Here is a 22,650-nt window from a genome sequence, read left to right as displayed (position 1 = left end):
AAGGTATAAATACTGGGTTTAGGTCAGTAATCCCAACAGCAGTCATGGGGAAGTCTGCTGACTTGACAGTTCAGTCCAGAAGACGATCATCAAGAACCTCTACAATGAGGGTAAGCCACAGAGGGTCATTGCTGAAAGAGCTGGCTGTTCGCAGAGTGCTGTGCCAAAGCATATTCATGGAAAGTTGACTGGAAGGAAAAACTGTGGAAGGAAAAGGTGTACAAGTGAAAGGAATGACCGCAGGCTTGAAAAGATTGTCAGGCGAAGCCGATTTAAGAACTTAGGAGAGCTTCAAAAGGAGTGGACTGAAGCTGGAGTCAGTGCATCAAGAGCCACCACACACAGACGTCTTCAGGAAATGGACTACAACTGTCATATTCCTCATACCATGACACTTCTGAACCAAAGACGTCAGAAGCGTCTTACCTGGGCTAAGGAGAAAAAGAACTGGACTGTGGCTCAGTGGTCCAAAGTCCTCTTTTCAGATGAAAGTAAATTTTGCATTTCATTTGGAAATCAAGGTCCCAGAGTCTGGAGGAAGAGTGGAGAGGCACAGAAACCATGTTGCTTGAAGTCCAGTGTGAAGTTTCCACAGTCAGTGATGATTTGGGCTGCCATGTCATTTCATTTCATGCTTCCTTCTGCTGACAAGCTTTATGGAGATGTTAGTTTCATTTTCCAGCAGGATTTGGCACCTGCCCACACTGCCAAAAGTTCCAAAAGCTGGTTCAATGACCATGGTGTTACTGTGCTTGACTGGCCAGCAAACTCGCCTGACCTGAACCCCATAGAGAATCTATGGGGTATTGTCAAGAGGAAGATGAGAGACACCAGACCCAACAATGCAGATGACCTGAAGGCCGCTATCAAAGCAACCTGGGCTTCCATTACACCTGAGCAGTGCCACAGGCTGATTGCCTCCATGCCACGCCGCATTGATGCAGTAATTCATGCAAAAGGAGGCCCAACCAAGTATTGAGTGCATAGAAATGAACATACTTTTCAGAAGCCTGACATTTCTGTTTAAAATATCCTTTTTTTATTGATCTTATGAAGTATTCTAATTTATTGAGATAGTGAATTGGTGGGGTTTTGTTAAATGTGAGCCAAAATCATCACAATTAAAAGAACCAAAGACTTGAAGTACTTCAGTCTGTCTGCATTGAATTTATTTAATACACAAGTTCCACAATTTGAGTTGAATAACTGAAATAAATGAACTTTTCTATGACATTCTAATTTATTTAGATGAACCTGTATATATACACACACACATACACCACAATATTTTGGCCATGACTGTCTTTTTTGTTAGTGTGAAGAACTATTTGTTAGTGTTCTACTATAAAGAACCTTTTGTGCAATGGAAAACTTGTATAGAAATTGTATGTTTTCCCTTTCTTCATAGTCATTGAATTATTAGGCTATAATAAAAATGATAGGCCTACTCTTTATATCTCATGATGATAACGACTTCCTATGTGCTTTAAGCTATGGGAATTTTATGTATGTTTGTTCATTTTCCTCAGCTGAAATCATCTTATAAGTGTACAGGTGTAGGCCTATAAACAATACTGAATTGTTTTATTTCTTAATGTATTAAAAAACTGCATGTTATACACTGTAGGGTAAAGCAGACTGATCTATCCAAATATACATTATAAATCTTGAGAAGTAGCCTACCATAACGTCAAAGATTGAAAAAAAGGAAAGTTCGTAGCTCCCACTTGTTTTGCGCTCACGCTTAGTGTCACGTGAACTCCTGTAACCAATCCATTTCCACCTTTTCCTTCTCTCCTCTAGGGTCAGTCGAGTCGGAGGAGCGGAGAAGTGATGGCGGTGCAAACATAAACTGACCGAGCAAAGTTTTCGTAGCTCTAAAAAAAAGTCTTTAGATCCGCACGAGAGGGAAAAAGCCGTCAATTTTTGGAAAGCTGGCGGATGACTGAAGTGCTCGGGTGCCTGACTGCGGGAAACGTTTACTGCTATGCTCGCGCACGACTTGTACTTGGCGACGGCAGAATTTTTGGGAGCCGCGGTTACTAGTTTGTGAACTTCGGAGAGAGAGCTAACGCGTTAGCACAGCTCTTTAGCCTGCTCGTGTAAAGTGTTTTAACCAGCTAGAGAATGGCTATATTGGGGTTTTATACTAGTAGACACGTAAGTTAATAAGTAACTTATCTTGGCTAGTGAAATAATAGTGTGTATATTTAGCTTGATTCATTCGCTTGGGATGAGCAGGTACTTTGCACCTGTAGCCTCACGGCTTGAAAACTCTCTCGACTTTCCTGGTTAGGTATGTTGTTTTACTTGTATTTTTACAAAAATTAAATAAGTGTGTGCTTTTGGTGGCGCATGAATCGACTGAATCAGCCTGATAATGTAGTTTTTACTTTCTAAAGTAAAAAGTTCGTGAAGCAAGTATTCCGGCTAAAGCTGATGTCCGAGCTTCAGAGACACTTCGCACTCCCAGATTGGTTAGCTGGCGTACATGGAAACAAAGCAATGCGTCTCTTAACCTTTATTAAGCCGGACTTGACCTGACCCACTCTCCATTTATGATATAAAGTGACCTTACTGGGGTTGTTAGGAACATTTTGTGCGTGTGTGTGTCATTGGGGAATACTACTACTGGACTAGTTTACTTTGATTTGACATCACGGCACCCTATGGTGCTCCTGCAGGCACCGAGACATGGATGTTCCCCAGGCCGTTTTCCCAAACGGTGAGGGGCGCCTGAGCCTCCAAGACCATGTCTGGACGGAGTCCTCCAACTCGAGGGCTTGGGCTCACTCTGCCCCCGTGTGTTCCCGCTCGCTCTGGACGGCGGTGTTTGACTACGAGGCCAGCGGGGAGGACGAGCTCAGCCTGCGGCGAGGAGACGTGGTGGAGGTCCTGTCTAAGGACGCTGCCATCTCGGGAGACGAAGGCTGGTGGACTGGTAAAATTAACCATCGCGTGGGCATCTTTCCATCTAATTATGTTACTTACCAACCAGCTATTTATAGAGCGGTAGGGGCTCGCGAGAGTGACCCGCCCGACCCTGTTCGGATACCTTTTTCTGAACTCGTTCTACAAGAAATCATCGGCGTCGGAGGGTTTGGCAAAGTCTACCGGGGGACCTGGAATGACCAGGAGGTCGCGGTGAAGGCAGCTCGACAGGACCCTGACGAGGACATTAAAGCTACTGCAGACAGTGTTAAGCAAGAAGCCAAACTTTTCTCGATGCTTCAACATCCCAACATTATCAAATTGGAGGGGGTGTGTTTGGAGGAGCCCAACCTGTGTCTTGTCATGGAATATGCCCGAGGAGGGACTCTGAACCGCGCCTTGACCGGCAGGAGGATCCCCCCTCATATCCTCGTGAACTGGGCAGTCCAGATCGCCAGAGGAATGCAGTATCTCCACGAGGAGGCCGTGGTTCCCATTATTCATCGAGACCTGAAGTCCAGCAACAGTAAGAGAATTAGCACACACTCATAATGCCTCCTTATCTTCACCAAGAATTGCTGGTATTTGCTCTACTGTAGAAACACACGCTTGGCTGTCACATTGGTATTTCCTTTCGCAATTAGCACGTTAATCATTAATCCCCACCCTCATTTACAAAGCTTTATCATTAGCACATCAACCTTTCCCATATAAGCCTATGTTTGGACCTGAAAGGAGGGGTACAGAACACCACGTGCTCTTACAATACCTTTATAACCTAGGAATATCCTGCCAGTCTAACTGTATTTAATGTAGCCTGTATGCAGTCAAAGGAACTATAAGCTCTATCTTCTAGCTAAAAGCAATATGATTCCCAAAGGAAGCCACTAGCTAGTGAAATCTAACCCTAGAAGAAAAGCTATAAAATTGATGGATGCTCTAAGATTGAATAGAGCCTTTGTAGTTAATGTTAAAGACACTGGATCCTTCCAAGTCCTTCTGGCAACTTCAGCGTTTGCTTATCTCAGAGTTCAACATTGGCTGCAAAACTTTAAATATTTAATTTACTATAAAAAAGCTTATGCTTTCCATATTTATTAAAATTCTCCCTGTTCTTGCTTGTACTGTTCTAAAAAGTGTTTGAACCTTTCCTAGCATTTTTCGTATCCTTAATCCTGTAAAGCTTAAATGATATATATATTTTTTTAAATGAAACGGTTTATTGAACCTTTTTTTTTTTTTTTTTTTTTAAAGGTTATTTATATGTCTAACAAGATGGAAGATGATGATTTCTGATGGTTTGTAATGTAAATCAGTGTGATCATTTTAACAGTATAGCAGACCATTTAAAATGCATATAGTTGTCAATCTTTATCTCCCAATAAAATGTCTTAGTAAGATGATATTTAAATGCTCAGTTTTATGATCAAAGCTCAGTATTTATTATTGCAGGGGGCAAAAACTATAATGCAATACAATGATGACTGAGAGATGTATAAATGAACATTCCTTAAAAGCCTGATGTATCATATTTGAAACTTACATTTTAATATAATTAAATATTATATTATTTAAAAAAAAATAAAAATATAATATTATTTATTTAAATATAATATTATATTATTAAAAAAATAAAAATCTGGATAATCAAGTAAACCTAAGCTGGTTCAGTCCAGTAAGTGTTCATCTTGACATATTGCTAACAGTATAAAAGTTATTCTTATATTTACTATAAAAATCAAGAGGTTACAGCAAAAAGACGTGTACCAGGACCTGAAGGTGGACATTTTTTACAATTATACTAAAAGGCCTTTTACTTGCTAAAAAAGTATAAACTATCAATCAGATCACAGAAGCCATGTACAACAGCAAAGTTTTAATCATGTTAATAATTTAAAAATATAAGCCTTTGTGTATCAAATATAATACTGTAGGCTTTATAGGTTTAAGATGAATCCTTTTTATATTGCTCATTTGTGAGTCACTGGATAAAAGTATCTGCTAAATGAATAAATGTACATGTTAAATGTAAATTTTCCCTTAAATGCATATTGAGTATAAAATATGTAATCATTGTATACATATCTGGGCGAAAATGCTTAACTGCTAAACTTTGATGGAATTGCATGTAAATGTTGGCCCTACAGCCACACCCCAATTGTCCCGGAGTAAAGAGCAGGCTATTTGAAAACCACCTGCGTTTCAACAGTGGGCTTGAGTCATGTGCTTCAGCAGAGTCTTGAATCTAGAGTTGCACAGCCAACAAGTAAAAAAAAAAAAACACTGGCTATCTTCAAGCCTTTCAAAAGAGCTGTGGGAATGATGGCTTCTGAATGAGTGTGACCTTAGGCAGGTTGTGAAGTTAAGAGGTTAGAGTTTGAACAGCTGGTGTCCTCCTTGAGAAACTGGCTATCTGCTAAAAAGGTTCAGAAAACTCTGGTCTGAAAATGTCTGCTCTGCATAAAGAAGCACTAAGTCTGTACATAAATGGTTTTTGATGATTAAATAATTGGTCTTATAGAGTCTATTTCACATACACTAGTGGTGAGAATTATTTTGTTGTATTGTTTTAGTGCTGCAAAGACACATTTAGGACAATTATTAGACCATTTGAAATGGTGGTGTGTGTTTTTGTTTGTCTGGGTTTTTTTTTTGTGTGTGTTTTTTTTGTTTTGTTTGTTTTTTGCTGTCATGTATTACAGAAGTTTAGGTAAAGAGTTTCTTTCATGTAAATGGGGATGTTTCTCTAAAACATTACTGTAGCTGCAGGGGACACTGCGTGACTGAGATTGTCCTATCATGTTTCTCAGTCATAGATGGAGTTGGGAAAGACCCTTTTACACTTATCCTACACATTGGGTAACTAATACCTAAAAGAGGCTTTTCAGATATGGCTTTTAGAAGTAACTTTTTAACAGAATAGTTTAGCTTGTCTGATTAATCCTCACAAAAAAAATATGTAACTCAGATACAGTCTTAGTGCTGCAGAGATTTGATAAGCCAGTAACATGATAATGTAAATCTATTCAGCAGCTTAATTCAATGAATTTATAAACAAGCTATTTCTAATATACACTACCATTCAAAAGTTTTGGGTTTTTAATGTTTTTAAATGAACTCTTATGCTCCCTAAGGCTGCATTTATTTTATAAAAAGTACAGTAAAACAGTATTATTGTGAGATATTATTATATAAAATAACTGTTTGCTAATTTAATGTTTTAAAATGAAATTTATTCCTTTGATGGCAGAGCTGAATTTTCAGCAGCCATTACTCCAGTCTTCAGTGTCACATGATTCTTAAGTAATCATTCAAATAATGCTGATTTGCTGCTCAAGAATCATTTCTTATAATCAATGTATAAAACAGTTGTGCCGTTTAATATTTTTGTGGAAGCCATGATGTGTTTTTTTTTAAGGATTTTTTGATGAATAGAAAGTTTAAAAGAACTTTTTGTAACATTGTTAGCGTCTTTACTGATCAATTTAATTCATTAATTTCTGAATAAATGTATTTCTTTAAAAAAAAAATCATACTGACCCAACCCCAAACATTTGAACAGTAGTGTAGATGATTTCTGTCTGCAAACGCATTGTCGCATGTTGTTGTTATTACTGTCATTCTCTCTAGCATCCTACATTTGTTAAATTAGCAGAGTATTTCCAGAGCAATAAAAGAGACGGCATTCCACTATCAACAATAGACGCAATGTGGCACCCTGCCCCCGTTCAGCATGGCAGTGCTGCTGTTAACGCAACTCAGTTTGTTCATCTCTCCACAGGATTGTGACAAACAACATTGGAAGCTTGCTGACCTTAATTGAAAAAAAATAACGTGTGTTTGCTCAGTGCTGCACTCAGAACACCCACCCATCATGAGCCAGACCCTTTCTGCTGTGTTTTTAAGGGGGACTCTTTGCCCATTCAGGTTGCAGCGGTACATTGTTTAGCAGGTTAAAGGTGGAGGGTACATTTTTAGGGAGGCACAAACAGCAAAGTCAAATACTAGTCTCTTAAAAATAAGAAATGAAATAAGATTTGCTTTGTGCCCAGTCTTACTTATCTGATTAATGATTGTCTTTAAGATATAGCAAATAGTGAGTGAAATGATGTTTTTGTGCCCTAATCTTTTAATACCTCACTCAAAGGAATGTCGCTAACGAGGGGGCAAAAGCTTAACATAAGTTTGCACAATGGAATGGTCAAGCACTGGTTGCTAGGTGACTGCCAACCCGAGAATGCCCCGACTCCTGGGCCTGAAAGGCTTATTTTCATTATTTTTAATCTCCTCAATGGCTGCTGTTTTCTCTCCAAGAAGGGGAGCTTCCCCTGATTGGGGGTAAAGAATATTGCAGAACTGTTGCCAGCCGTTCCTGTGAAACTCGGCACTGTGCCACACTTCAAAACTCAGTTTTGCAATTTCAGGCACATGAAGTGTAATGTTAAGGAATCTCAAGCATGTGTGCTCTCCAAAATTTTCTCTCTCTCACTCACTCACACTCTGACTAACAGTGTAGAGAACAATGGGTCTCGTTCCCTAATAACTGCGTGGATTATTTTTGTATTTGTACGCACAGGAGAACTTCTCCTGAAAAATCACCTAATTCACAACACGTGCATGAGTTTGTTCTTAATCTCGTTCTAATGTTAGTGAATTTGGAGTATTCTAAATGAGCGGCTGCGTGCACAAGGTTAGTCATTTGCATAAAACATGCCTAAACATCTCCATATAAGGGCTTTCCACACAACCTTTCCTTTACAGCCTTTCGTCACTTTCGTCAAACAGAGACGCTCTCGCCAGATCCTCAATGCCAAGTGTTATTCTCAAAACCAGTTCAAACAACTTTTATACAGACCCAGATTGCAGACCTCTCACTAGCCAGCTGTACATAAGTGTATATCTGCGTTATTCAGAGAAACCTTGCAGCTGAAGCTATAATGCAGCTTTTTTTTTTTTTTACTCTCTCACTGTATATGAAGAAAAAAAGACTAAATTATATTGTATTTATTAATTTTATATAAAAATTATATAATTATAGTCATATTAAGATGAAATATAAGTTGTTAACATGATTATAAGGCTGCAAAGAGAGTGCCTTTTACATGTGGTTTCAGTTCCTGTATTTTTTCATAAGTGTAGTATAAATTTTAGTACGAAAGTTTTTGGTGAATCAAAATGAAAATGTGTGTACACAGATTTCACACACAAATCTGTGTGTACGCATGCTTAGTGAATGAGACCCAATGGCATTGTTGGAGACAGAGGACCATGGTAAACACAATACAGGCAGCAGTTATTGTCTCATGATCTAAAGGTGATTTTCTGCTCCATAAAATGTACACCATAGAAATCTGAGACAAGAAAAGATGTTACAAAAGTGGGGATGAATGAGAGCAAGTCTGTCAAAGTACTATTAGTTTATATATATATTTTTTAAATTAATTAATTTTATATTATGTTATTTATATTATTTTATATAACACATCGGACCAGAAAATCTTTGACAGAAAAGGTGGATTTTTCTTTATTAATATGACCACATTTATATCCAACTTGGCTTTTTGGTTTGCTAAAATGTATCCAATACTAACTGATTGTGTAATAGGTTGTGGGTATGTGGAATTGTCTTATTTCATTGCATTTAAACTGTTGTTTGGTGTTGTGTTGTTACTTCGTGGAAAGGAAAGCTTAAATCTCTAGAAACCAACAGCTGAGATTAACCTAAAAGCAGCAACCTGTTCGAAATGGAATCCCAATTTTAATTTTTGTCCCAAAATGAAAGTTTTGTCAATTTTACCAGAGAACTTGCAAGTCTTTTATCTAAAAAAAAAAAAAAAAAAAAAAAAAGGACTTTTCAAAAGACAAACAGTCTGGTTCTTTTTATTTTTCTTCTGGTTCTGTTTCTTTTCCAAATGTCCAGCATATTTATGGGTTTAAAAGAAATTTAAGACAATTGTAAAGGATCTAAATCCTCATTATGGAACTGATAGTTTCACCTTTCTCTGGATTGTTGCCTTAATAAATAAAAATTATAATTTTCAATAATGAGTACACTATTCATTTACTGAACGAGTGAAAATGTTACAGTTAAACTAAATGTCTTAAATTGTAACAGTTGCATAAACTGGGAGTGTAGTCAAGGCCAGTACTCTCCAATGTATGCTGGATGAAGCCTGGGAAAGTTAGAAGTGTTTAATGAAATGTGTCCACAAATAACACTACTTAGTTACCCCTTCAGGTCATCATACTGAGAAGGGAAGGGAGTCAAGGTCAGATTAATCAGACATGTAGTTATCATCTGAGGGCCTCCCTATTTATTACATACTGATGTTGATAAAGGTCTCAAGCTGGATAATTGTCAAGGACATAACCGGTGAGAAATAATACTACTCCTGACCTCAGGATGTTCCTGACTTCAAAGACAGCTGGCCTACATTCTCATGTTATTTGTCATTTGGTACGAGACTGTATTGTAAACTAGAGAGACTTGTATGTCGCTCTGAGTTCTTAAAGTAGACCTGTGTCCTTGAAGATCCCACTTCACGATAAAAGCATGGAAATATGATCACCCTCTTTGCATTCCTGTATTGTTATTCATTGACATAAATGCTCGAAGGCTAAGGCTCACACGTTGAAAACATTCCCATCATACTTTAAAGTAGCTGATCTAAACGGCCCAGTCGTTTCTCAATTTGTCTGTTAATTTATCTTAAACACTGCACTTTTTACTATTACTTCATACGTAGTATAGTACAAATAATTAAAACCTTTATCCTTTCTCTGTTCTTTTTTTTTTAGTTTTATTACTTGAAAAAATTGAGAATGATGACATTGGTCGAAAAACCCTGAAGATTACTGACTTTGGCCTTGCTCGTGAGTGGCACAAAACGACAAAAATGAGTGCTGCCGGCACTTATTCCTGGATGGCTCCTGAGGTCATCAAGTCCTCTCTGTTTTCCAAAGGGAGTGATGTCTGGAGGTAAGCTGTTATTTTAAGTTAATTGCAATGTTTGGCTCAAAGCCTGTTATTAAAATGAATTGGTTACCTGAGGTTAGACACGATCACTTAGGCATCATTTTAATCTTTTCCAAAAAGCATAATTACACTTCTATGACACATCATTTTGGCCAAATTCTAAGTCAGTGTAACATGTATTGTTTATGGATACAACATAGTTTAACATAATTACAGACTGAATATATGCCATGAATATGTAGACACATTAGAGTATTGTGTCAGTAGCTTGCTAACTCTAAAGTTTTGGAAGTGTTCCAAATCAGTCACTTAAGAGAATCTGTTTCAGTTTGGATGCTGCTCCATATGTAGGCAATAGACTGCAAGGCAGCTCACCAGGGCACAGTTTACACCTGGTATTAAGATCCGTTTCGGTCGATCGGATCACAAGTAGATGAGGGAGACACATTCCTGTTTACACCAGGTGTTTTAATCCATCTCTTTTGTCCACTTTCAACCGCTTCTGTCCTGATTTCTTTGAGGGGAGGGTCTCTGGGCGGGTACATGTATGGGTTTTTTCAGATCTTTTGATCTAATGGACAAAATAAGCTTGCTCAGTTTACATATGAACGTGCATGGAGATGATGACAGAAAAACACAGAGAGCACCAGCTTTTGTTTCTGCTCGCAAGACCTTGCCGAATGCTGTGAGTGTGTGTTAGTAATCAAGAATGGTGAGAGAACATTGTGCTTGGTACGTTTTTCATCTTCAAACCAAACTTGGGTCTTCAACCGACAAAGTTTAAATCCCATCTGGCTAGCTCACTTTCCATAATGTTTACACATTAGGTCAGTAGACCGAGAGTAGGCGGTCTTTTGTGGCTGTTCGAACACATTTGACCACATGAGCGTTTAAACTACGAAAGCAATCTGGTCGAATGCATTTTTTAGCTATCTCTGGAAGTGGTTGAAAGTGGACAAGCTCAAAGCGTTTTAGACCCCTTTTACACCTGTATTTAGCATCGTCCACTTGTGGTCCGATCGACCAAAACGCATCTTAATACCAGATGTAAACAGGGCCTAGGTTTTAGAACAGCACTTGAATGTAATGTCTAGTGTTTGATTTTGTTTTTATGTTCACAGAAACTTTAGGTCTGTTTCAATCAGTACAGCATTTGGTGGTGTTCCAACTGCCCTTTTACCTTGTTTGTGAAAGCTAAATGTGAAGACTCATCCTTTTTCAAAATGTCTCATGCCACTTTGCTCAGACATTATTTCCTGCATGCTAAAACATGATTGGTTTCACTTCTCCCTTCTTCTTTCTTTTCATACGATTGCTAAAACATTGTCTCTTCCTTCCTTAACTCAAGTAATGTTATTTAGCGATAATAAAATGTTTGCTTTGGGATCAGTTAAGAATTTGCCTCTGAGATGCTTTATGTATACACACTTTAATAATTTAAAAGTGCAATCAGTGTACAACCTTTGATTAGGGAAAAGTACAGAGTGCACCAAAGTTGCCTGCCTGATTAATATTGTACTTAAGCACTATTCTTTCAGCCAATTGGTGTGATTAGTACCAACCCATACCACACTGACACTCCCCTGTGTTCTGTTCTCTGTTCAGTTATGGAGTCCTCCTTTGGGAATTACTGACTGGAGAGGTTCCTTACCGTGGCATTGACGGTTTGGCAGTTGCCTATGGAGTTGCTGTCAACAAATTAACCCTTCCCATTCCATCTACCTGCCCCGAGCCTTTTGCCAAGCTCATGGAGGGTAGGTCTGCTAGTGGTTTGCTGATATTACTCAGTTGTTTATCCCATGGTCCACTATGTTATCAACACTCCATGACATTGTTTGACATTTAGGCGCTGATGCCCCATTCACACCGCCAGTGACTTTGTCACTGCATGTGGCTTGTCTTTGTACTTCAAGTTGCTCATGGATGTTCCTAGTGCTGTCAATAATGTTATTGGTAGACTGCACATCTGAACATATCTTTAAAAAAGGCAATCACAGATTGTGTATTGATGGTAAAACTAAGATATCATTCCAATTTGACTAGTAAAGTAATGTTCTGTTGTTGAATTGTTATATAGACTACAGTAGTGCTAGTGCATTAAATCTTAAACCAGATGAACAAACTGTCATTCAAATTGAACAAATAATCAGTTTTCTTGTCCCTAATAATGAACATTATGCAGTGGAACTTTTAATGAACTGCATTAGTGCTAATTCTGCTAAACTAATCATTACATCATATCCACCTTATTTTGCAATGTGGAAGTAAGCAATTTTTTTTAAAATGTGCAAGAGTTCTGATTCATTAGCTGCTGTATAAGAATAACGAAGTGCAAAGCAGCATAATGGACTGTTTTTGTACAGGTAAAATAACTGGAAGCGAATGACAATGGAAGCCTTGCGCATTGAAGTTACAAATGGCTATGTCCGCTTTGTTAAAATTAGGTGGATAATCAACAAACACTATCAGTGTATTAATTTCCACGCAGTAACAGTGAATTATCTGTCCTGTCTTTACTGCACTTGAGGCGTGTGCACTCTACTGACACAGACCTCACTTCCGAAAGTCATTTTTCATTTACATAAAGTTAAACATTTCTCAACTTTGTTGCATCGCTGAACATGTCTACGTCCTGTCTCACAATGGTCACTGGAAATTGCAAACTCATTGAAATGAATGGTATATGAATGGGGTTTGGGTGTAAACCAGTCCAAATGTAATCAGCATTGAATTAAAATGGCCCTGGATGGTCATTGTAATAACCTACAAGAGTTCCAACATATTTTTTTGTTCATAGAATGCTGGGAGCAGGATCCCCATATCCGTCCATCCTTTGCTTCCATTTTGGAGCAGCTGACTGCCATAGAGGAGGCTGTGATGGCCACCATGCCGCAGGACTCCTTCCATTCAATGCAGGAGGACTGGAGAGTGGAGATCCAGGAAATGTTTGATGAGCTACGCACTAAAGAAAAGGTCAGTTGATAAAGATTTCATTGACTTGTCTGTTTCATTTCTGATCCTGTTTTATACAATTTAGAGTTTTGATTTGTTTTGTTATGAGACAGTGGGCCTATATTGTTTTCTTATCAGGTTAGCTGTATTTGGTTGAACTGATCCTCTTAACAAAGCAGGCTATTAGCAATGAAATGACCTTAAGTGTTCAATGAAGTTAATATGATAAGCTGCTTCCGATCTTAGCAGCTTGTTATGTTGAAAAGGGTTTGCCATTGGTTGATCAAGAATGCCTTTTCCTGCAAGTCAGCTAATACTTATTGTAGAAAACCTGACATTGAGTTTCACATGCAAGTCATTCTTGATCAGTGAATTTTTCATCTCCTTTAGGTACATTCCTGTCACATAAATACCTTCCTTGTTACGTGATGCACCAAGTGAACTTTTACTTGCTTGTAAATAACATTTTTTAATTCATTAATTAATTGTCTAAATCATTTGCCTAAGTGTTTCTTGGCAGAGTGCCCCAAAGCTTCTTACAGAAGTTATTCATAAGAGATTAGGCCAAACGGCTTTACTCCATGTGGGCGGAAAACTGTTTTGATTAATGCTTAACAATTCTGTCTGTGAGTTTTATACATGTGGATTATTCTGTTCAAGAGAGATAGAGAATGAGTAAACTAACTCTATCACAAAGATGATTGGATATCCTGCAAAAGGCAGGATATCCATTACTATATTCACAGTATGACTTTTGAAGTGTAGGCCAGAGCAGAAGTAAAAAGTAGAGAAAGAAAATAAGTTATTTTTTACTAGTTTATAAATGGCGCTGCTGTTTTGTAGATAACTCACTCACAGGTCTAGCATTATTGTTGTGTTTGTGGTGCTCAAGGGTAAAACCAAGAACAGAAATGAGCGGTTCAAGGCAGAGAGGAATCTGAGCTCTGTTCTCCAAGGCCAAAGGAAGTGAAACTGCCATTCATACCATTGATGTCTTTTTTTACTCGTAGACAGAGTTGTTTCATAAGCATGAGAACTATCCGATTTTGCTTCCTTAGGCAATGATTCACTATATCAAAATATTTATATTTATTTGTCATTGTTTGGCCATAGTTTGAAGGAATAGTTCATCCAAAAATGTAATTCTATCATCATTCACTCACCATCATATAGTTTTAGATAAACTCTTCCAATTATAGACTCCTCGCAAAATGTGCTTGATCAGGAATGTTCTTGACACCAACAGGAGCTCCGTTCTCGTGAGGAGGAGCTGACGCGAGCAGCCCTTCAACAGAAGTCTCATGAAGAGCTGTTGAAGAGGAGGGAACAGCAGCTGGCCGAGCGGGAAATTAATGTGCTTGAGCGTGAGCTCAACATCCTCATATTCCAACTCAACAAGGACAAGCCCAATGTTAAGAAACGGAAGGGCAAGTTCAAACGCAGCCGCCTCAAGCTCAAAGATGGCAACCGCATCAGCTTACCCTCAGGTTAGAGCTGTACTAGTCAGCTTATTAGTTTACTTATGAATTTGTAGCGTAGCATGAATATCACATTAATCTCAGTAAATTGTTTATCATGACTGTTGACAGATTTTAATTTTTCTTGTAGTATTAGAGTTGTGAAGAAGGTTGATGTGAAAAATGTTATTGTAAAATGTAGAAATGTTTTTAGTAAATATTACTTGTAGGTAACCTTATTTGTGTTCAACAGATTTTCAGCATAAAATCACAGTTCAGGCCTCTCCAACTATGGACAAGAGAAGAAGCCTCAATAGCACCAACTCCAGCCCTCCCAGCAGCCCTACACTGATCCCTCGCCTCCGAGCCATTCAGTGTAAGTGCCCGCTCTTACACATTCATACAGCATCTGCCACATTCTTATCTTACAATTTTCCACTATTTTTGAGATTTTGGGTAAAAAAAAAAGACCCATCAGACATATTTGTTTTTGCAAGTAGGTTTAGAAGTTTAAATATTATATTCTTTATTTTAAAGGGAAGTTCCAACATTTATCTTCCAATTACAAGACATGATCTTAAAGTAATTAAACTATGAACTGAAATTCAAACAGACTTCCATTGTAATAATTTAATAATTAAATTAATTAAAAATATTTAATAATTTCAGGACTGGCCCATATCATTTCTGTTTAAATGTTTGCTAGTTTCAATACAATAAAAACATTATGTACCAAACCAGTCACACTAATCAATCCATTTGTGAGTTGCTCAGTGTGACAAAAAAAGTGGCGTCCAGGTCATTGCCAATGGTTGCCGAATCCTGTGTCTGTCACACATTTATAACCTATTTTTTCCCATCAGTGAGCCCCCCAGGTGAGACTAGTCGAAGGGGCAGTATGTTTGTGTATCACCAGGATGTGGATATCACAAGCGAGTGTAAACCACCTAGCGGGTTTAGGAAGAAAGGCAAGGACACTGTGGTCCTACTAACTGTGTGTTGGTGTGATTGCTGATCACTGTGGCTCTTACTTTACAAAATCTCTTTTTTGATGCCTTTAGGATAAATATGGTTGTCGTAACACATTGCTTGATGCTTATGAAGTATTAATTGTTTGTAATGATTTTGCTTTGACTGCCTTTGGGGATCTAGGACATTTTGGTAGACCTTGAGCTGGTGCTGCCAAACTCGATCTGATTGGTTGCATTAATAGTAACACTTTTCAATGTATAAAATATAAAAAGATTTAAACCCAATGTTCTTCCTGAAGCTCCATTAACAGTTTTTTCGAGAATGATTGTAATGATCTAACACTTGTCCACCAGTGATAATTGTGTTGCTGGGTGGTGGAGGTTGCCTTAATTGCCTAAAAACACAGTTTCTGCTCTGTTGTGAAGGACTAATAGATTGAATCTCAGTCTGTGGTGTGGCACATATTGGGACTGTCAGTTGAAGAACGTTTCTTATAGTATTAGCAGTTCTGTTTCAAATTCTATGTATCTTTATCTCTAGTGACCCTTGACGAGAGCAACAGGACATGGGGTCGAAGCACCAATTACAAACCTGAGGAGTTTGAAGATGTTAAGAAAGGCTTCAAGAAGAAGGGCCGCACATGGGGACCGAGCTCTGTGCAGACGAAGGAAAGAGGAAATTGTGCTGAAAGGTTGGAACAGTGTTTATTTTTTTGTGTTCCTTTTCTTAAAGCCAAAACAAAAATATTACCTTGAAACACCATTTATGTTACATTTTAATTATTCAACAAATGCATGTAGTTGTTTTAGTATGCATGCTTTAGTGTGTTCTCATGAGTTATTAATTGTGGGTGCCACTGTCATTTTGTCTTCAGAGTTCGACCTCTCTCAGATGGCAGCAGTCCCTGGTCCACTAGTCTTATGAAGTCCCAGAAATCTGTTCCATTGGCTGCATTATTTGCAGAGCACGGTATGTAAAGAAGGCTCATCTTCCTTTTACCCTTTCCATGTACTCAGTTTTCATTTCTCTTTGTTGTATCTTTAAATAATGTAACAAAGAACAAGTTCCCTGAAACCACATTCTTGACATGACATTAATCACTGTCTGCACAGTTCAGATTCTAAAGTTTTATCTTTTATTTTGTTGTCAATCTCTTGTTCACTGCAGTCTTCTTTTAGCTTCTTTTATTGATGTTTTTTATTTTTTTATTTTTTTATTTATTGCTTTATTTGAAGCGTAAAAAGGTTGGGGTCAATAAGATATTTTTAATATGTTTGAAAGAAGTCTTTTATGCTCACCAAGGCTCCATTTATTTAATCAAAAATACATTATGTATTATGTATTTTGAAATGTAATTTATTCCTGTGAATAAATGACATGAATTTTTAGCATCATTACTCAGTGTCACATTATCCTTCAGAAATAATTCTAATATGCTGATTTTCTGCTCAAGAAACATTTCTTATAATTATCAATGTTGAAAACAGTCGTGCTACTTTGTAGAAACCATGATATATATATATATATATATATATATATTTTTTTTTTTTTTTTTTTTTTTTTTTTTTAATTTTTTTTTAAGCAGACTCTTTATTGACAATATATGCATGGCATACATGGCAAACATCACAACCTGCTCTTTTATTTTTAACATCCATAATGATGGTATTAATATTAATAATAAAAACTAGATTAATATAGTAATATAAAAAAAATAATTATAATAAAATGAGTTGACAGAATCCCTAATTGTGTGTGTAATTTTTCCCAAATATAGAAACGACATTAGGACCTTTAACCAAGAAATATTAGAAAGGGGCATGAAAATTTCCAGTGTAGCAGTATATGGCTTCTGGCTACCAATGAAGCAAAAGCAATTTTTCAAAGAAATATTAAGGGCCTTTGACAATGTACAAAATGAATACAATTTAGGACGTGTAAAATGTATGAATATGATCTGCTGGGGATAGTGTGCATCTGTTGCAACTGTCATCTTCTTTTAAAGAAAGTTTCTTCAATTTTGCTTTGGTGTAATGAATTCTGAGAACAATGTTGAATTGGACAAGATTTAAAGGAGCACAAATACACATCGAATTTATTTTAGCTAGAGCATTATTTCCCAGCTCCCTGTCAAGTTTTAGACCAAGCTGCTTCTCCCAAGTTTCTTTGGGACCAGAAAGAGGAGGAAATTGTGAAGCTATATGACTGTGATTTCAGAAGTGACATTATATATTCAATCAAAGTTTTCTGGTGAGGAAAGGGAGCAAAGTGTGCTTTGGCATAGTTACGTAATTGAAAATAATGGAATAGACTGGATTTAGGAATAGCTATTGAAGCTACTTAACAGATCATGAAATGACACAAAGTGTCCAACCTAACATCTGTAGTTATACCTGTCTTATGTTTTTTTTTTCCCAGGAACCAGTAAAGATGAAGTATGCTCTGCTGATGGATCTGACAACAAACCAAAGCAACTCAAGTTCCCCAACCAGGTGTATATCGATCTACCTCTGTGGAAAGATGAACAGGGGGAGAGCCAGGGGCCGGCTGGTGGAGGTGAGAGCCAGGAGGACCCAACAACATCGACAAGTTCCACTAGCACCACACCTCAGCACACACCCACCAACAGCCTGAAGCGCAGCACTACATGCCGGCGCACAGACTCTGTTCTCTATGGCTGTACCTCCATCCTGGCATCTGTCGCATTAGGCTTTGACCTGCGAGAGGTCTGTAAGGGTGCTACCAACGAGGAACCGGAGCCACGTGAGGAGAAGAAAAAACGAGAGGGCCTTTTTCAGCGTGCTACTCGCTTCCGCCGCAGCACTAGCCCCCCTGGTGGCCGATCACGCAAGGACGAGGTTGCTGCAGGGCCCGTAAACCTGCTTGCCATGTCATCGATTTCTGAGTGCAACTCCACCAAGTGCCTCCTGCAGTCTGATTTTGAGGGGTCTGTGTTTAACCTGATGAACGAGACTCCAACTAGCAATTCCCGGACACTTCAGAATACAGGCACTAGTGATGTTCTCCCCTCAACCCCTGTACAAGATCTCAATTCTGGATCCAGTTCTCGGCTTAGGAGAAAGAAGTCTAGTCCTGCTGTGTGTCAAACCAGTGAGTCATGTGCTAATATTCTTAAGGGTTGATCACGATATTAGAATTTATTTTGATAAATGGCAGATTTATCTATACTGTTTTGTCTAAATAATAAAAAATGAAACTTATAAAATATATAATCGATATAAAATTGATTGTTTTAAATGCTACAAGTGAATTTAGACCTTAAAACATTATTTACAGTATGTAAAATGAATATTTTAGATAATTTACTTTAATAACAGTGTTCTTAAATTATTAGAGTTTTATTAGATGACAGCGAAAGTAATCTAAATGTAGTAATAGATGTAAATTAGTATGTATAATTACACTGAATATCGGCTTATACAGATATATTTTGTCATCTAAAAAAAACACTAATAATTTCAGAATTTCAATCTTGATTTTTGTATTTGGGGTCTACTAGAATAGGTTTTCATGCTTGAATGGTCAAAACACATTATTTTTCACATATTAAACATTATTGCAGCACCTCTCTTCCCAGTCTGTCAGTAATGCTCTGGGGTGCGTTTCCTGAAAGCAGCATTAGCCAACTATGGTCGGAACTATGGGACCATTGAACTCTATTGGTAATGACGGAACTCATGACCATAGTTCGCTTTAGGAAACGCACCCGTTTTGTTCCTGCCTTTAAGAAGCCCCTCCTTTTGAAAAGCACAATGTGCTCTGATTGGTCGACCGGACCAGTGTGTTGTGATTGGTTATCTGCTATAAGTGTGTTTTGGAAATGTCACATCCCTTACCATAACTGCAGGTTTCAACACACTACTAACACAACTTAATCAGGCCTCGCCCCCTGATTTTTGCTTAGTTTTGGGTGGCAATTATTTGAATTAGGAATATTGTGATGTGTTATCAGAAGAAAACTGAAGACTACAATCGAGGTGTTTCAGGGAGTACAGAAACAGTGCTTACTGATATAAATAATAACACCCTTTGGAGTGAACTTTGTGCTTTTTAACTTTGCAGAACTTTTTCATGCTCAAACTGCAACATTACACACTAAAGAAAGCTGAAAATATAAAAAGCATGTTAGGTCCCTTTTAATAACCCCTTTAAAATGTTATCTGAAATATTTATTTTTCATGCTGTACATTATAATGTTGTGAGATCTAAATTCACTTGTAGCTTTTAAAATGTTTTATATTGATTATATATTTTATAAGTGTTGCATCTAAATGTAAAAATAGATGGAAACAAGTATGCAAAATTAAACACTGGATATCGACCAATACCAATATATTTTATAATATCTAATATCAGCCGATGTTATCTAAAATATAGATTTTTCATGCTGCAGCTGTACATTATAATATTGTGAGGTATTTCACTTGTTCCCTTTAAAATGGTGTTATGTCAATTGTGTTTTATCTAAATTTAAAAATAGGTGGAAATGAGTATAAAATTAAACTGAATACCGGCCGATACTGATTTTTTTTTTTTTTTTTTTTTTTTCCCAAACTCATTTGTTCATTACTGCATCAATCCATATCAGTGAAATTTTGTTTTTTTAAATATTGCTTATTAATGATGTTACTCTCTTTGCTTTAGTTAACGGCAGCAATAACTGCCAGGCCAGTCCAACTGATTCCTCTACCACTACTGCAAAAAAGAAGGCTGACAGAGAGCCTGCTCAAGAGAAGGAACCAGTATCTAGACCCAGACCGCTTTCCCTAAGAAGCAAATCTCACTCCTGGGGTCTTCTGAAGAGTCGCAATAAGAGCTATTCACTCGGGCACTACTCTGGGGAGAAGAGTGCCCAAAACTTGGACGTGGTGCTTCCCTCAGAGGTCAAAATGGGCTGCTCTTTACTGGACATGGACACAGAGGGTCAAAAACGGGACTGCACGGTTCCCCTCTGTCGAATACAGAGCACACCAAGTCGACCGTCTGTCTTTGAACTGGAGAAAGAGTTTTTATCCTGAAATAAGCTGCATCTGGAACACAATCTTACTTTCGTCTCAAATCTCTCTGTTCCACATGACGATTTAGTTGTTTTGTTTTTCCAAGATTAACATCATGGCCTTTGATGAATATTTGAGCCATTGCTGCTGGAGATATTCTGTGGTACATTTATTTATATGCTGTTTACTTTGATATGTAATTTAATATGAAGTGACATATATGAAGTGAATGATCAACATTCCACTGAATTTACAGTAGAATTGCTGGTTTTTATGCAGTGATTTGATCAGTACACATAAACACAATCTCAGATTCTGTTAGAAACTACTGATTTTTTTTAAAGTGTTCAGGTGTTTTTGTCATATGATTCTGTATCATGTAATGTCATGTGAAAGGCATAAACAGGGCCCACAGTGTTTATATAGTATAATTATTAATAGATGTACAGATGAAGTTCCATCACTGATGTGATTGACCAAACTAACAGACCTTATGTTGCTAGCTCAAACAGTGCTTTCATGGATCAACTTGAATTTCCCTACCTAGCTCATTATGTTTCCTATACTAATACATATTTGGAAGGTTTTGTTTTTAATGACCTTTTGAAATTGATTCCTGAACCATTTTTTCCAACATTCATTTTTCCCTTAAAGCTATATTGGATACCACCTCATGGACCCTCACCTTTTTTAGCTTTAATTCCAAGGCATTTTATCTAATTATGTATTTTATACATGTCTATAGCTTTTAGGTTGCATAACTAATTTTGGCAGTATTCTTGATCAACCCAAATGGGAAACAAAAATATACAGTATAATATACAGTATATATATATTGTTATACTGCCAAATGGTGATGAATGAACTATATTGATAGTGTCTATCAATATTGCTACTATTTTACAGATCATTTCTGTCCCTACAAACCCTAAAAATGTTGTTGTTTGTTGTTAAATATCACATTATCCTATAAATTCACTAATAAATTAATTGGAGCACCAGGATGCTACTTAAAACTGTTACCATCTGAGTAGCTTGATTTTCAGTTTATGCTGTAGTAGGTTCACAGAATGTTTAGAGTTATAATTAAAATATACTTCAGCTTTATACTGTATCTTAGTGATTTACACTGCTGCCACAAAACCCAAATGATCTTCTAGCTGATAGTCTTATATATATATATATATAAACAAACTGTTTTCTGAATCATTACCCTGTGTAGAGACTGAATTATCAACTTGTTCATTGTCTATTGTGGACTTCAGTAGTTCAGTATCTTTCTTTTCAGTTCTCTTTGTGTGACATTTAAAAATACCATTATGTATCTTCAAGATGTGGAGACTGTGACTAGGAACATGCACTATTGAACAAATTGAAACATTTTGTGGTTAAAGCCTGTCACATGGAAGAGTACTATAACTCTTAGTTTGTTGGAAAAGATGTGTTTGAGAAACAACTCGCATACAGTATTGAAAAGCTTGTAGTGTGGACTAGAATTATTTACTGTATTTACGGTTATATCATTCAGAGTAAATGTGCTGTTTGCTCATAAATGATCACAGGTTTTCACAATGACTTCTGTTTGAAAATACCCATTATGTGGAGATGTTTTAAGGGAAGAACAAAATATGTTGTGTAGCACTGGAATTTTCAAGTCATGTAATGATGATTGTTCATTACATTTATGCTGTTATTATATTAGATGCAATGATTACTACTAGTTTAGATATACAACTGCACATTAGGATTCATAAGAACAAAGGACTCAAGAGACATTGTGGTGCCTCTTTTTTATGTCTTGCAATGAACATTACTTTTAAGATGAAGTAACAATAATATGATGCCTGTTTTTGAGGAATTCATTTGGTGTTATTGTCTAAGCACAATCATTTCTCCTGTTATCAGAGAATTGCAGAGATCAAACCTTTAAAGGAGTTTTATTTGGACCGATTCCTAAATGTGAAGGACACAGATGTGTAAAAGACAGAAAACCTTTAGTTTGGAATGAAGCAGGAGAATATTCATGTTTTCACCAAAGTTGAAGTCTTGAATTGTGAAATGGTTTTGAAAGATTGTTACATGGTTCACATGCACTGCAAATAGTTTTACTGGTTTTGCTTTTTAGTGTCTGCACAGTATATGTTGTATTGAGCTCTGTTTTTATCTAATGTTTTACCCATGTGACCAATTTAATGTTAAAAGCTGTTCAGTTCAGATGTGGACTGCTTATTTGCTCCAGGAGGGCTCAAATAAACAAGGGCTGAGCCCAGAATCATCTCATTTATATCAAATTCTACTATTTTACTGTATACAAGTGACCAATAAAACCTTTATACAACATTTA

The 22,650-nt window shown here is 37.1% G+C and overlaps 1 protein-coding gene across 2 annotated transcripts; it reads left to right on the top strand.

The window, feature by feature from the left end:
• Positions 1-1,743: 1,743 nt before the first annotated feature.
• On the top strand, positions 1,744-22,646 carry map3k21 (mitogen-activated protein kinase kinase kinase 21). 2 transcript variants are annotated; one of them, XM_051915964.1, is made up of 11 exons: positions 1,744-2,296; positions 2,403-3,457; positions 9,730-9,910; positions 11,513-11,661; positions 12,705-12,880; positions 14,106-14,346; positions 14,570-14,692; positions 15,829-15,979; positions 16,163-16,257; positions 17,707-18,399; positions 19,954-22,646. In XM_051915964.1, exons 2-11 carry the CDS (start codon positions 2,695-2,697, stop codon positions 20,325-20,327), a joined length of 2,946 nt encoding a protein of 981 aa, XP_051771924.1. In that variant the 5' UTR covers positions 1,744-2,296; positions 2,403-2,694; the 3' UTR covers positions 20,328-22,646. The 2 variants fall into 2 exon arrangements, with proteins under 2 accessions (XP_051771924.1, XP_051771923.1); XM_051915963.1 differs by having other exon boundaries at positions 1,744-3,457.
• Positions 22,647-22,650: the final 4 nt, after the last annotated feature.

This window comes from Ctenopharyngodon idella, chromosome 13, assembly GCF_019924925.1.
Source record: "Ctenopharyngodon idella isolate HZGC_01 chromosome 13, HZGC01, whole genome shotgun sequence".
Classification (NCBI taxonomy): Eukaryota; Metazoa; Chordata; class Actinopteri; order Cypriniformes; family Xenocyprididae; genus Ctenopharyngodon; species Ctenopharyngodon idella.
The sequence above is the reverse complement of the archived record's forward strand: the minus strand, read 5'-3'. Positions and strand labels throughout refer to the sequence as shown.